The sequence below is a fragment of the Henckelia pumila genome, chromosome 1 (genome assembly GCF_033568475.1).
Source record: "Henckelia pumila isolate YLH828 chromosome 1, ASM3356847v2, whole genome shotgun sequence".
Taxonomy (NCBI): Eukaryota; Viridiplantae; Streptophyta; class Magnoliopsida; order Lamiales; family Gesneriaceae; genus Henckelia; species Henckelia pumila.
Window position 1 is genome coordinate 122493342 of NC_133120.1, and position 15889 is coordinate 122509230.

Below are 15889 nucleotides of genomic sequence, written 5' to 3' on the forward strand. Positions count from 1 at the left end.
CTCGAATAAGCTAGTGAGCCATGAATATATTCGTTAAATAAGCTCGGACTTGGCTCGGTTATAAATGAACTGAGCTTGAACATTCAAAAGCTCGGCTCGGCTCGTTTACATCCCTACCATCAGTGTCCAGAGTTCCCAAAGTGATTAAGTTCCTCTTCAATTCAGGGACATATCTCACTTGATGCAGAACTCTGTCAATACCATCGTGCATTCACAGTCATATTGAGCCTACTCCCTTGACTTTACATGATTTATCATTTCCCAAGATAACCACTCCTTGATCAGTTTCTTGAAGATGTTCAAACCATGATTTATTTGGAGACATGTGGAAAGAGAACCCTGAGTCAAGTATCCCTTCATTTACTGAGTTTTGATTTGTAATGGTCAGTTCTTCTGCTGAGTCATATGCATCAAAAACTAGTGATGCCTCTGCAATTTATTTACTCCTTTCTGATGAGTTTTGCTTCTTTTAAGGGCAATCCCTTTTAAAATGCCCCTCCTTGGGGCAGATAAAGCATCTTAGCTTAAAGGGTGGTCTTTAATTACTTTTAGATCTTGACCTACCCCTATTTTCCTTATGAAATCTCTTCTCATGTCTGCCTCTTGTCATAAGGCTCTCACCTTGGGGTTGAGAGTGTGACTGAAGCTTCCTTTGTAACTCTTTGGCCTTGATAGCATATTGAAATTCATTTAAGGTTATAGTTTGATCCCTGCCATATCAAAGCATCATGAAAATTCTCATAGGCGTGAGGCAGTGAGTTCAATAGGATAAAAGCCTTATCTTCCTCCTCCAACTTGATTTCAATGTTCTCTAGATTGTCTAAGATCTTGAAAAATTCATCAATCTGCTCAGATATTCCCTTGTCATATGAAATATTGAATGAATAAAGTCTTTTTTTTCATATAAAGTCTTTTAGCCAAAGATTTTTTCATATATAGAATTTCCAACTTAGACCAAATCCCTGCAGCAATGTTTCCTTCGAGATTTCCTAAGTGGTTTATCCCCCAAACAAAGTATGATTTCACTCTGAGCCTTTAACATGATCTGAGTTTTATCCTTTTCATCCCTTTCAAAGCCTCCTCTCCTTCCAGAGCTTCAAGAAGTCCCTATTGAATCAAGATTGCATGCATCTTGATTCTCCATGACCCAAAATCATTGCTACATGTGAATTTCTCAATGTCAAACTTCATGGTTCCCATCTGTTTTGTTTCTCCTTTCTCGATTCCCACGGACGGCGCCAGTTGTTAAGAATTTTATCCAAAAACAAAAACACACAACAATCTAATATATACATGAACCACCAAATGCCGAAAAGAGTGAGATGGAAACAAACAGCAATACACCAGCAATCAAACTCGAGAACACACAAAAATCAAGCAAGAACACAATTCAATTATGTGGTTCGACCCCTTTGACAAGTTCTACATCCACGGCAAACCAACCACCACTTTTATTGATAAAATTCAATGAAATCCGATTACAACCAATTCCAGAAAAAAATAATATAGCTCAATATTGAATCCTTGAGTTCTACAAATTAAAGTGAAGCCTTAAACCTCCTTCCTGTTTAATCAGTATTGTTTGGATGATCACCTATCAATCCCAGTGATCCTTGTGCTTCTTGATTCGAGTTTTTTTCTTCTGCAATCTTGAATCTCTCAATTAAATTGTCTCGATACCCTCCAACTGATTCACTCATGAGTTGATATATGTATCCCTCATTCGTTCAACCAACTTTTAACTACCAAGCTGGACTCTCCCGAGTTGAGCTTAGAAAGTCTAATAGCAATAAGTTTCTAGCTGTGACCCAATCAAGACTAAGCACAATATATAGATTTCATATTTTATTTTATGTTTATACTTCTAGTAAAAAATGATTATGTAAAATCGAGAAGAAAAATGATGTGGAAGTTGGCAACCCTTGTTGTAGTCTTGACGGTCGTGTTATGTTTCTTCGGCAACAAAGAATTGTCCTATGAGGCAGTATATGTGGTCATTGTAATTTGATTCGATGAAATTATCTTTCGGTGATGGGACCCGTGAGTTACATGGATCGATTCATCATGACGACGATCCTTCGTCTCTTCAACGGCTTGCTGGCCATCCTGCTCCCCGATTACCTCCTGTGGATTCCATGCCTCTCTGCCATTTTATACTTTACATACTTTCTCTTTCCACCCATCCGTTGACTTCCATTCTTCTTCGAGGTGAGATACGGTTAACTTTCATAGGTTAAATTAATATTATATTTTTTTTATAATTTTTATTGTCCCGTATCTGATTCATCATTTACATTTACATTTTTTTCTTTGACAAAATTTACATTTATTTTTATATACAATGATCGTTTTCTTAGAATAAGTATGAAGTCATTTTCTTTTTTCCCTTTGAAATATAAATAAAATACTTCGAAACAAACACATTCATATAATTATGGTTCAATGGCAGCGCTGAGACACTGAGGAAGCAAATTGGTAGTTAGAGAGTCGTATGCGTTCTGAGCATCCAAAATTGTTTTGATTGTAATTATTTTCCTTTTAACAGTTCGGTTGTAATTTGAAACTACAGTATTGTATTAAGGTTGTTTCAGTGATCATTGTTCTGATTATCCTAGTTTGGATTTTGAGGACAAAATCTCTTATGTTGGGGACAATGTAGTAGTACGACTCCTAATTAAGCTAATATACTACCTAATAACATGATTAGTAGATTCTAATTTGAGTTCAAGGAGTTGAAAATCAGATTCAGTACGATCAAAAATGGTTCCGATGGTTTCAAGTTTTGGGAAAGTTAGGAAGCTCCGAAGAGTAGTTTGAAAGCACCGAACTGGTTGGAAAGCCAGTGTTTGTGATCGGAAATACCGAACTACAGATCGGAAGCTCCAATCTTGTGTCAGTAAGACAAGGTATGAGTTTTATTTGGTGATTGGACTCGAGAGAGTTCGGAAGCTCCGAACTAGAGTTTGGTAGATTCGATCTATGTCGACAGCAGTGTGTTGTCCAATCAGAGACACGTGTTTGGCAGAGAAGTTCGGAAGGACGATCGGTAGTTCTGAAGTGCGATCAGAAGCTTCGAACTAGGGATCGGACATTCCGATCGTAATTCGTAGTATATAAATAGGGGCCGAGAGCTCATTATTTCTTTCTTATTCCGACAGCTTCCCTCCCGCTTCTAGTCGGGTTTTTAGGGTTTTTGGGCGTCGTATTCGAGGGCCGGGCAGTGACGAAGCACTACCGGGATTGTAGCAGAGTTGTGTTTGGAGTTTAGAGTAATCGTCTTCAAAGGGCTGATTACGGACGCAAGTATATTGCTAGACTCTGATTAGCTTCAGTGAGCAGCTATTAATCTAGTTAAGACTTTTAGTAGATGTTTATGATACTGTGATTGTCTGCTAATAGGCTTGGAATAGAGAGCCAGTATCTCTAGGTTGTTTATTCTGAGGTACAGACGTACTATCCGAGATACCTTGGTTGAGTATGCATGTTCTATGTTTGCATGATTATATGACATTGTTTTATGTACATTGATTATGTGACGGATATTATGTTACATGCATTATCATGTTGAGCCTATACCTTGATATTACCAGTACAGGGTCGCTCAGCCCCAAGATATATTTTGTGGATGGATGTCATGGGTTTGGATCCAGATAAGTCCACGGTTTATGGTATGGGAACCCACCTCCTGATGCAATGACCCAGCGTGCTACATACCATGGCGCCTCAGACTGAGCAGTGATTCTTTCAGTGATAGGTTTCCGGTACCCATTCAATTTTATTTTGCATTCATAGCATGTGTATATTCATAATTTCGTATTGAGTGTTGTTAGTTCACATCCTTGATTTTGGTACTGGATACCCCATTCCATGGGGTAGGACTTAAGTTGGACGGACCGAGAGATAGCGGTCGTTGAGCTGCAAGCAGCGTGGATTGTATTGTACCAGGTTTTTTTTGTGGGATTTAGTATTAATTTCGATTGGGTTGTATAACATTTATCGATATTTGTTTTGGGCCGGTTGTATTTTTTTTGGTAGTTTCAGTTGAATTATTTAAGTTTTCGTTGGATTATTTTGATTATTGTATTTTAAATTATTTGCATGCTTAAACTTTGATTACTTAGTGATTCCGAGATGGGTCACTACAGATGATTCTTTTGAAATTCCCAAGGCAATACTCTGCCCAAATTGAAGCTGAAACTTTGTGCATGTTCGAACAATCCACCGGCGACAAGGAGCACGTGATCAAGTCTCAATACCAAGACCTTCGTCGTTTATTTTCTGGAACAGTAAGTGGGCTTATATATGTTTTAAACGATTATGTATTTGCTTTAAAATCTGACTGTACACCATCTCATTCATGTTTTGCTATGTATAAGATTTATTCTATTTCATGTGATTCCTTCTTATGATTATGTTTGCGTTGAAAGATTCGATCATAAACCAACTATTTTGTCTCCTCTGAATATATATGTGTTTCATTAATTCATTCCTTCCGATTCATTCGTTATGCTCCAAGATTTTTAAACGGCACTGTATGATTTGATTTTGAAGTGGAAATAAATATGATATGTTTGAAGGATATACATGTTAGGACACTCCCAACAAGCCCTTGTATGCTCAAGATCAAGCAAAGGCAGCAGAAGAAACAAAAAACTTTCAAAAATGTTTTTTGGTTTTTATAGTTGAAGCTTACTTGAACATGTGTATGGTTTGTGCAACTTATAAACTTAAAAGAGGAGGGATTAAGCTTATACCTAAAAGTGACAATCACTTGTGATGGACACTAACTTATTCACAAAAGAATAAGCTCTTGAAGTGTCTCCTAATCCTTAAGCAAAATAGCTACACAATCTGAAAAGTTTTCTACACCAAAATTCCAGCAGCTATGTTGTGATGTTATGCTTTGTTCTTGGCCTGATTCAATTGGATTATTCTTCAAATCAAGTCCACTACTAGATTAGTGGTTCCTCTATGGTTTTGCGCTAGAAAAACCAAAGAAATTTTTCGAAGAGAATTTTTCTGCACCTGGTCTTCTTCAAGAGATGCTCGTTTTTTTGGAGTGTTTTGATTGTGTTGATTATATTGAACAATCAGAAGTGTCATACACCTCAGCCAACGTGGGAAACACTCTTTTAATTTCATTTAAAGAGTTATCCATCAATAATAGAGAATGCATGTGAGTTTGTTTCCCAAACATTAATGCAAAACATGTGGCAAGTTGGAAGACCACAAAAATATGCATACTACAACATTTTGGGGCTATTCTCTTGTTGGACTTTGCATTTCATATGGATCACAATCTAATGGATTTTTCATACAAGGTCCAATGCATAATGAGCTTGAAAAAATTCAAGTCCATTAACTCTCACTTGGGCTTGAACAATTCAAGTTCAATGATTTTAAAGTTTCTAAAATAAATGGAACACTTTGATTTATTTTATAAGTTTCTCTCGAATTTTCAACGATTGAAAATAATGAACGTTTAATCCAATTAAACGTTGGTCGTTAAATTCAACCATTAAATTGAACTATCTCAACGGGATTCTTAAATCTAGTAATTGTGTGACCTTTAATGGTTCAGGGATACAACTAGCCATGAGTTCACAACCTTTGTGATTCGGAATAACATTTATTCATTATGCGGACTTACCCTTCTTGCCCCATTCAATAGTCAACTATTGATTATTGAACGTCATAACAATTTTGATTAGAAACATCGAATCATGGTATGAGCGCCTAGCAACATCGCCCCATGATTCCCTAGGTATCACTGATAGTGCCTGCAAGAACTAGTGGATTATGGTTAGCGTACAGTATGGTCCCTTCATCTCATATATCCCGATCGAATTGGCAACCATTGGTATATCGAGAGTTGCTTATGATTCAATAACTATATTATATCATCTTGGATAAAGCATAGTGGTATTGTATATGCAACTAGAGAAACCATTTTCCTAAAGCATATATCATGCTCTAGCCAGAGACTGAATATACTATCATTTTCTCAAATCATATAGGATCCACATTTCTCAAATGTGTGGTGAATCTCCGACGACAACCACTGACTCTCATGTATGTCATAGCTACACCCAACCATACCACTGTGGTGCTCTCCTGGAGCCAGTAAGATGATCAAAGTGTAGTATTAGTACATAGAGCCTAGTGTTGTCCCAGGTCATAAGGACTAATGGTGTACAACCATAATCAGGACTTCATCCACTCGAAAAACTAATAACCACTTGGAAAGTCCTACAAGGGTAGTTCTATGAACACATCCTATGTGTCACCATCTGTATGCTTCAAACATCCTATGTCCATTACCAATGAAATGTGGTGCTCCACATCACAGATGATAGTCTTAATCTCAAGCGACCCTTATCCTTCTTTTGGACGGCTTAATCGACTATGAACTATGTTTAGAATATACGGTGGAATAAAGATGTGTTTCATTACTACCATCCAATGATGTCTCATCTTTCATGCACTATAGTATATTCAAGGTCTTTATCAATGCAGCTTGCATGGGTATAGAGATAAAGATTGCCATATATATAGAAGATAAATTGTATTAAATAAAGATTGTTTTAACATAGAGTCAATAATGTCCTGCCAACAGTTGGTCTTATGGGTACCCACTCTAACAATCTCCCACTTGCCATAATGCTAACTACTCATTAGTTTTAAACTCATTGATTCGCGATATTTTTCGAACAATGGTCCTGGCAGGGGCTTGGTAAGCGGATCAGCAAGGTTATTTGCAGAGGCTACCCTCTCGACAATGATGTCTCCTCTTCCCACAATCTCCCGTATGATGTGGAACCTCCTCAGTATATGTTTGGATCTGTGATGAGATCTAGGTTTCTTTGCTTGGGCAACGGCACCGGTGTTGTCGCAATAAACCGGTACTGGATCAACAACACAAGGAATGATGCCCAACTCTTGAACAAAATTCCTCATCCAAACTGCCTCCTTTGATGCATCCGATGCTGCTATGTATTCTGCCTCAGTAGTGGAATCCGCCACGGTGTCTTGCTTGGAACTCTTCCAAGAGACAACGCCACCATTAAGAATAAATACAAAACCAGAGGTTGATTTCGAATCATCCACATCTGTTTGGAAGCTAGAGTCAGTATAGCCTTCCAATTTCAATTCTCCTTCACCGTATACCATGAACATATTCTTAGTCCTTCGCAAGTATTTCAGAATATCTTTCACAGCTTTCCAATGCATTGGACCGGGGTTTGCCTGATATATGCTTGTGACACTCAGAGCAAATGCAACATCAGGCCTTGTTGAAATCATATTATACATGACACTACCAATGGTTGATGCGTACGGTACCCGTGTCATCATCTCTATCTCCTCGTCACTTTTAGGGCACATTGACTTAGATAGAGAAATTCCATGACATTTTGGTAGATGTCCTCTCTTGGATTCTTCCATAGAGAACCTTCTCAGTATGGTATCTATATAGGTGGATTGGGTCAAACCCAACATCCTCTTTGATCTATCTCTATAGATCTTTATGCCCAAAATATAGGATGCTTCACCCATATCTTTCATCAAGAATTTACTGGATAACCACACTTTAGTTGATTGCAACATTCCTACATCATTCCCAATTAGAAGAATGTCATCAACATAAAGTACTAAAAATGTCGTTGCATTACTGTTAACCTTTTTATACAAACATGGTTCTTCAGGATTTTTAACAAAACCAAACTCTTTGATTGTGTCATCAAATCTTAAGTTCCAACTTCTTGATGCCTGTTTGAGACCATAAATAGATCTCTAAAGTTTGCATACCTTATGCTCACTTCCTATGGTTGTGAATCCTTCAGGTTGAGACATGTAAACCTCTTCCTTAATGTTGCCAGTAAGAAATGCTGTCTTCACATCCATCTGCCATATTTCATAGTCATACCATGCTGCTATGGCAAGTAGTATCCTAATAGACTTGAACATCGCTACCGGTGAAAAAGTTTCCTCATAGTCAATGCCTGGCCTTTGAGTAAAACCTTTTGCCACCAAGCGAGCTTTGAAGATTTGTACCTTCCCATCCGCTCCAAGTTTCCTTTTCTAAATCCATTTGCAACCTATAGGAATGATTCCATCAGGAGGATCTACTAAAGTCCAAACTTGGTTGGAATGCATCGAGTCAAACTCTGATTGCATAGCTTCAAGCCATTGGGATGCATCGACATCAGAAATAGCTTCCTTAAAAGTTCTTGGATCACATCCAAATTCAAGTCCAACCTGATCACCTTCAAGAAGAAGACCATATATTATAGGTGGTCTTGAAGTCCTTTCGGATCTTATAGGTACGTGTATCTCAGATATTTTCTGTTGGGGTGTAAGATCTTCAGTGGGTTGTGTTTGAACCTCTTCAAGCTCTACTATATTTCTCTTTCTATCCAATAGAAATTCCTTCTCGAGGAAGGTGACATTCCTAGAAACAAACACCTTCGTTTCTTTAGGATAATAGAAATAATATCCAATAGAATTCTTTGGATACCCTATGAAGTAGCATAAAATGGATTGACTATCCAATTTATTCCCCACTTCCTGCTTTACATAAGCAGGACACCCCCATACCTTCAGGTATGAATATTTAGGAATCTTTCGTTTCCATATTTCATATGGTGTCTTATTCACTGCTTTAGTATGTACATTATTCAATAACATTACAGCTGTTTCAAGCGCATAGCCCTAAAACGAAGAAGGCAACTCAGTGAAACTCATCATTGATCGGACCATGTCCATCAATGTTCTATTTCGCCGTTCTACAACACCATTAAGTTGTGGTATGCCAGGAGGAGTCAACTGAGAAATAATCCCATTATCTTTTAGATAGTCTAGAAACTCAGTACTCAAATATTTTCCACCTCGATCAGATCGAAGATTTTTAATATTTTTACCAAATTGCTTCTCTACTTTATTTCTGAATTCTTTGAACTTTTCAAATGATTCAAACTTGTATTTCATCAAATACACATATCCATACCTTGAGTAATCATCGGTAAAGGTAATGAAGTAAGTCTCTCCATACTTAGTACCAATACTAAGTGAACCACACACATCTATATGAATCAAATCCAACAGATCATGTGCACGTTCGACTTTACCATTAAATGGTAACTTAGTAATTTTTCCTTTCAGACATGATTCACAAGTTTGTAAGGAGTTTATATTTGACATGTCATACATGCCAACTCCCACTAGCTTTGACATCCTTGTTGGGGAAATATGACTTAGTCTAGCATGCCATAAGTGTGTTTGGTTGAGACTATTAACCTTTCGTTTTGATGTTGTTGATTCATGTAATTGCATATTATTTATCGGGATCTCTTTGATTTTCAAGTTGTAAAGATCATTTTCTAATTCCCCATTTGCAATCAAACATTCATTTTTGTAAATATTGCAAAACTCTTTTGCAAATATACAAACAAATCCATCTCTATCTAACATAGGAATGGATATAATGTTTTTCACAAGATCAGGAACATACAAAACATCTTTAAGATACAACTTAAAGTTATTATTCAACACTAAATAAACATCCCCTTTAGCTTTTGCGGCAACTCTTGCTCCATTGCTCATTCTCAAGAAAGTCTTACTTTCCCTGAGTTGCTTGCTTCTTGTCATCACCTGCAAATCATTGCATAGATGAGAACCACAGCCGGTATCCAATACCCAAGAAGAATTATTAATCGATACATTTATTTCTATGTAGAACATACCCTTTTCAGAACGTTTTTGAGCAAGGTAATCCCTGCAATTGCGCATCCAATGCCCAGGTTGTTTGCAGTGAAAACAAACATTGTCTTTCTTGTCGGTTTTGGGAACATTCAACAGACGCTTTTTATTAGGTTTTTTTTTTTGGGTTGGAGAAAAATGCTTCTTGCCCTTTTCTTTAGTCCATTTCTTCGCACGAGACGAAGAGCCAACTAGGAGAACTGGTTTCTCCTTTTTCATGGTTGCTTCAAATGAAGTAAGCATGTTGACCAACTCTTCAAGGGTGGCCTCAATCTTATTCATGCTAAAGTTTACCACAAACCCATCAAATGAATTTGGTAAAGACAATAGCAGGACGTCAACTAAAAGCTCATGGGGAAGTACCATGTCAAGGCTTACCAATCGCTCAATATACCCAATCATGCGGATACCATGCTCATGAACCGAAGTCTCTTCTCGCATACGTGCAGTCATGAGTGCTTTTACAGTTGTGAACCTTTCAGCTCTTGTTTGTGCACCATACAAATCTTGTAGGTGTAGGTGAATGTCAGCATCATTCACAGCATTCTCAAATCGCCTTTGTAATTCATTTGACATTGAAACCAACATATAGCACTTAGCTTTAAGATCATGGTCTCACCACGTCTCAAGCTTCTTCAGCTCATCAGGGATGATGTCCTTAGCCGCCTCTTTTGGAGGTGCTTTCGTTAGTACATATGTTAACTTCTCCGATGCAAGCACGATTTTTAGGTTTCTTAGCCAATCAGAGTAATTTGGTCCAATAAGTTTGTTTGTATCGAGGATAGCAGATAATGGATTGCGATTAGCCATATTCAAAATTTTAACTGAAAATGGAAACAGATAAAATGTTACTGATTATTTAATCAATTTAATAAGGCATAAAATATGGTACCCTTTAATATCAGCCGATCTCAATTCCCAAAGGTAGTTTCCAATTACATCCAATGTAACCTTCATGTTATTCATCTCATGATTATATATGAGCCCAATAATATGACGCCTCATATAAATTTCATGTCAAACATACCCATCAATTTGAGTTACTGTGGATGGTCCCATAAGATCCCCCAATAATATGAGCTGAAGTCATGGGAGTTCCACTTAACTCACATCACGTATGTCAGTGGAGGTCACAGCTTTCCGATGTCCAAGTCTCCCCAATAATATGAGCCAGACCTAACCATGGGTAGCGTTCATCATGCAACCACGGTTGATGGAAGGCAGGAATTATTAAGCAATTTAATTTTCCCTTTAATGGTCTTGATATAAATTTTGAATCGTATTCAAAATAAAGGATTTTATTTTTGAAATTTATCTCATCTTTTGAACATTTCAAAATCGTGCCAAGTTTGTAGTATGTTTGCCGGATTCATACAATATTCTTATCGTATAACATACATACTAATTTACTATATATATATCGCATATATATATATATATATATATATATATCATAAATATTTAGGATGATCGATCACCGAGAGCTATGTCGATCCTTATTTTACCGAGACAAGGATCTAGGTCATACCCTAGGTAATGTAGGTATGCAATGTAGTCCTATTACATTGTTTAATTTATTTTACATATCTTCGGTCTTCAATCTTGATCATCATTTCCATCGCCTTCGAGCTCCCACTATTTCTAATGTCGTACATTAAAAATTTCATGGCACACAAAGGGATACATCACAAGGGGTGGGGATTGAGCCATAGAACAAGCTCATTATGTAATGATAATTCATTATTACAAAACCGAATGAAAAATAAATCCTAGCATTCACCTACTACATTGGTCATGGCTCTCGATCATCCATGGTATAATAATAATAATAATAATAATAATAATAATAATAATAATAATAATAATAATAATAATAATAATAATAATAATAATAATAATAATAATAATATCATATATTATTACCGAATAATTAAATCCAATTTAATTATTAGAATCAAGTATAATATCACTCATGTGAAACCATTTCACAAAAATTTGCACAAAAATATTATTGTTAATCAAATCTAATTTGATTAAACATCACACATCAAATCAAAAATTAATTAAACAATTTAATTAATTTTAAATTGATTTATATGTGATTAATTTTGAAAAATCATATTTTTCAAAAAACACTTGATGTCAAGTTCTAAGGGCACGTTTTAACCCAAACCGGATGTCATACGATTGTATCGTTCTATCCATTGCTTCAATGACTTGTTGAACCATTCAACAATAATTATTGCCAAATACACCATCACAAGAACAATAATATATTAACCAAGCATAAACAAGGCAACAACATTTTTAAAAAGTTTTAAAAAAAATTCAGCAACTATAATTTGCTTGTTGTTGTGTTTTGGTTTGTTGTATTACATTATTTTCTTTTTGCATATCTATCTACCAACCCATTGTTGGAACACGTTTTCATATCAGTCACATCTGATATCCGGAGCAGCAGAAGTTTAAAATTTTTTTTTTTCTAATATGGAACGATTCCATATCATGGGAATCAAATCCATACGATTAAAATTAAACAAGTAAAATAATAATAACAATTAATATTTTACCTCTTCAAGCTATGGCTTGAACTATGGACTCCAACAGATTAAATCTGCTCTTGTTGTAAATCCCAGGAACTGATGACTCGCTCGATCAACTCCTGAATTAGGTCCACGAATAGAAAACTAAAACCCTCTGATTGATTGCACTAGAAATCAATCAGATGTTTATCGAAGAAATTTACATATTTGATCTGTCAATTCAGAATGTAATTTTCAAAAAATCACAGACTGAATTCTCTCACAAAAAGGAGGAGGAATTCGAAAACTCCAAGCTTAGAATGTTATGAAATTTTTGAAAATTGCAAGTTCTATCTCACTCTTCGAAAATCCCAATCATCTACTATATATAGTTTCTGTAATGGACTAACTTATATGTCTAATAGGACATTAACTCCTTAGGGCCCATTAGTTATAACTTAAGCCCAACAAGCCAAGCCTATCATTATAAAAATTAATATAAAATTCATCATGACTCCGATTGATAAACTGATTTCACTAATGTGCACAAAAACCATTTCTGCACCTTTTAAAGTCAGATATTTTTTCTGAATCCGAATTCAGTGATTTCCAAAAATGCTTATCCTTATGTCATTTTAGAAAATTCCACTCCCTTTAGTTAAGAAGTCCAACTTCTCTTTCGCCAAATTTAACTCTTTAAATTCAACTATCTCAACGGGGGTTAGAAATCCATTACTTGTGTAACCCTCAATGGTTCAGGGATATAGCTAGCCGTGGGCGCACAACTCTTTGTGACTCGGAACAACAATTTCCGACTTACCCATCGAATCATGGAAAGAGCGCCTAGCAACACCGCCCCATGATTTCCTAGGTATCACTGATAGTGCCTGCAAGAACAAGTAGGTTTTGGTTAGCGTACAGTACGGTCCCTTCAACCATATATCCCGATCAAATCAACAACCATTGGTACATCGAGAGTCGTTCGAGATTCGATAACTATGCAATACATCTTGAAGATCAAATAGTGACATCGCATGTGCTACTAGGAAACCAAGTAACCTAAAGCACATCATGTACTCTGGACAGAGATTTGTCACACTAATATCTCCTCAGATCGCATAGGATATCCACACTCGCAAGCGTGTGGTGAATCCTTGACAACAAAGCATTGACTCCTATATGTGTCGTAACTGTACCCAATATCGACACCTGATGACCCTCATAGAGTCGGTAAACGAGTCAAAGTACAGAACTATCATATAGAGTCTCAATGATATTTGAAGTAGTAAGGACTAATGGTGTACAACCAAAACCGCGGACTTATCCACTCAATTAATGATAACCACTTGGAAAGTCCGAATAGGGTAGTTCGATCATCCATCATATGAATATCCATTTGCATACTTCAAACATCTCTATGTTCTATACCAATAAAATGTGGTACTTGGCATCGCAAATACTAGTCTCAATCTTGAGCGATCCTTATCCTTATTAGCGGACGGCTCAATTGACTAGAAACTGTTTAGAATATACAGTGATTATAAGATGTGTTTCATGATAGTCATTCAATTCTACTATCACATCTTACATGCACTCTAGTATATTCAAGGTCTTTATCTAAATATCGTATAGTACGTCACAACATAATAATATGATAAAAGATAAAGTAAATGCCAATATAAAAGTGTAAATTATATTAAACAAAGATTGTTTACACACAGAGTCACAAAAGCCCTTAGCCACAAGTTGGCTAACCGGACACCCACTCTTTCAATCTCCTACTTTCCCTAAAGCCAACTAGTCATACTACATAGTCCCATTTCTTCGCGATGTTTGTCAAATAATGGTCCTGGCAAAGGCTTAGTAAGTGGATCAGTGATATTGTCTGCAGAGGCCACTCTCTCGACAGTGATGTCTCCTCTTTCCACGATCTCCCGGATGATGTGATATTTCCTCGGTATGTATTTGGATCTTTGATGAGACCTTGGTTCCTTTGCCTGAGCAATGGCACCAATGTTGTCACAGTACACCGGGACTGGACCAACAGCTTCAGGAATGACCCCCAACTCTTGGACGAAATTTCTCATCCAAACGGCTTCTTTAGCAGCAGCTGATGTTGCGATGTATTCTGCCTCAGTGGTGGAATCCGCTGTGGTGTCCTGCTTGGAACTTTTCCAAGAGACAGCACCGCCATTGAGCATGAATACAAATCCAGAGGTTGATTTCGAGTCATCCACGTTGCTTTGGAAGCTAGAGTTGGTATAGCCTTCCAATTTCAATTCTCTTCCCCCATAAACCATGAATACATTCTTAGTCCTTCTTAAGTACTTGAGAATATCCTTCACAGCTTTCCAATGCATTTGACCGGGATTGGCTTGATATCTGCTCGCGACACTCAGAGCATAGGCCACATCCGATCTGGTAGATATCATCCCATACATGATACTCCCTATGGCTGATGTATATGGTACGTGTGTCATTTTCTCTATCTCTTCGTCAGTCTTGGGAGACATTGACTTGGATAGAGAAACTTCATGGCACATAGGTAGATGTCCTCTCTTGGACTCATCCATAGAAAACATTTTCAATATGGTGTCGATGTAGGTTGCTTGAGTGAGTCCTATCATTCTCTTAGATCTATATCTATAGATTTGTATTCCTAGAATATAGGACGCCTCACCCAAGTCCTTCATCGAGAATCTACCTGATAACCATATCTTTGTTGACTGCAACATCCCTACATCATTCCCAATGAGTAGGATGTCATCAACGTAAAGCACTAAGAATGTCATAGCATCCTTAACCACTTTCTTGTATACGCACGGTTCCTTCGGGTTCTTTATGAAACCAAAGTCCTTTCTTGTTTCATCAAATTTCTGGTTCCAACTTCTTGATGCCTGTTTGAAACCATAAATTGATCTCTGAAGCTTTCATACCTTATGCTCGCTTCCCATGGATGTGAATCCCTCGGGCTGTATCATATAGATCTCTTCCTTAATGTTTCCATTAAGAAATGCAGTCTTCACATCCATTTGCCATATCTCATAGTCATACCAAGCTGCTATGGCAATAAGGATTCTTATGGACTTGAACATTGCGACTGGTGAAAAAGTTTCATCATAGTCAACACCTTGTCTTTGAGTATAACCTTTTGCGACCAATCGTGCCTTGTAGGTCAGTACCTTACCATCAGGCCCAAGTTTTCTCTTGTAGATCCATTTACATCCTATTGGAACAATTATATTGGGAGGATCTACTAAAGACCAAACTTGGTTTGTATGCATCGAGTCTATTTCTGACTGCATAGCTTCAAGCCATAAGTTCGAATCAGCATCAGAAATTGCTTCTTTGAAGTTTCTTGGATCATATCCAATGTCGGGTTCACTTTGATCCCCTTCAAGAAGCAGACCATATCCAATAGGAGGTCTAGAAGTCCTCTCGGATCTTTTAGGAAGAGGCGTGTCAATTAATTGTTCCTGAGGTGTGGGATCGTTATTTTGTATCTTGGGTTCTTCTCAAATTTCTTCGAGTTACATCATCTTGCCTTTTTTCTTATCAAGTAAGAATTCCTTCTCCATGATGGTGGCATTCCTCGAAACAAACACTTTTGT

At 37.0% G+C, this 15889-nt stretch overlaps 1 protein-coding gene across 1 annotated transcript; it reads right to left on the reverse strand.

Annotated features, from left to right (window-relative positions):
- Window positions 1-6663: 6663 nt before the first annotated feature.
- LOC140873908 (uncharacterized) lies at window positions 6664-10566 on the reverse strand. The gene is made up of 7 exons (XM_073277191.1): window positions 10376-10566; window positions 9694-10312; window positions 9295-9648; window positions 8596-8709; window positions 8001-8096; window positions 7818-7902; window positions 6664-7607 (listed from the first exon to the last, which is right to left on the reverse strand). The coding sequence occupies exons 1-7, from the start codon at window positions 10564-10566 to the stop codon at window positions 6664-6666; spliced, it is 2403 nt and encodes an 800-aa protein (XP_073133292.1).
- Window positions 10567-15889: the final 5323 nt, after the last annotated feature.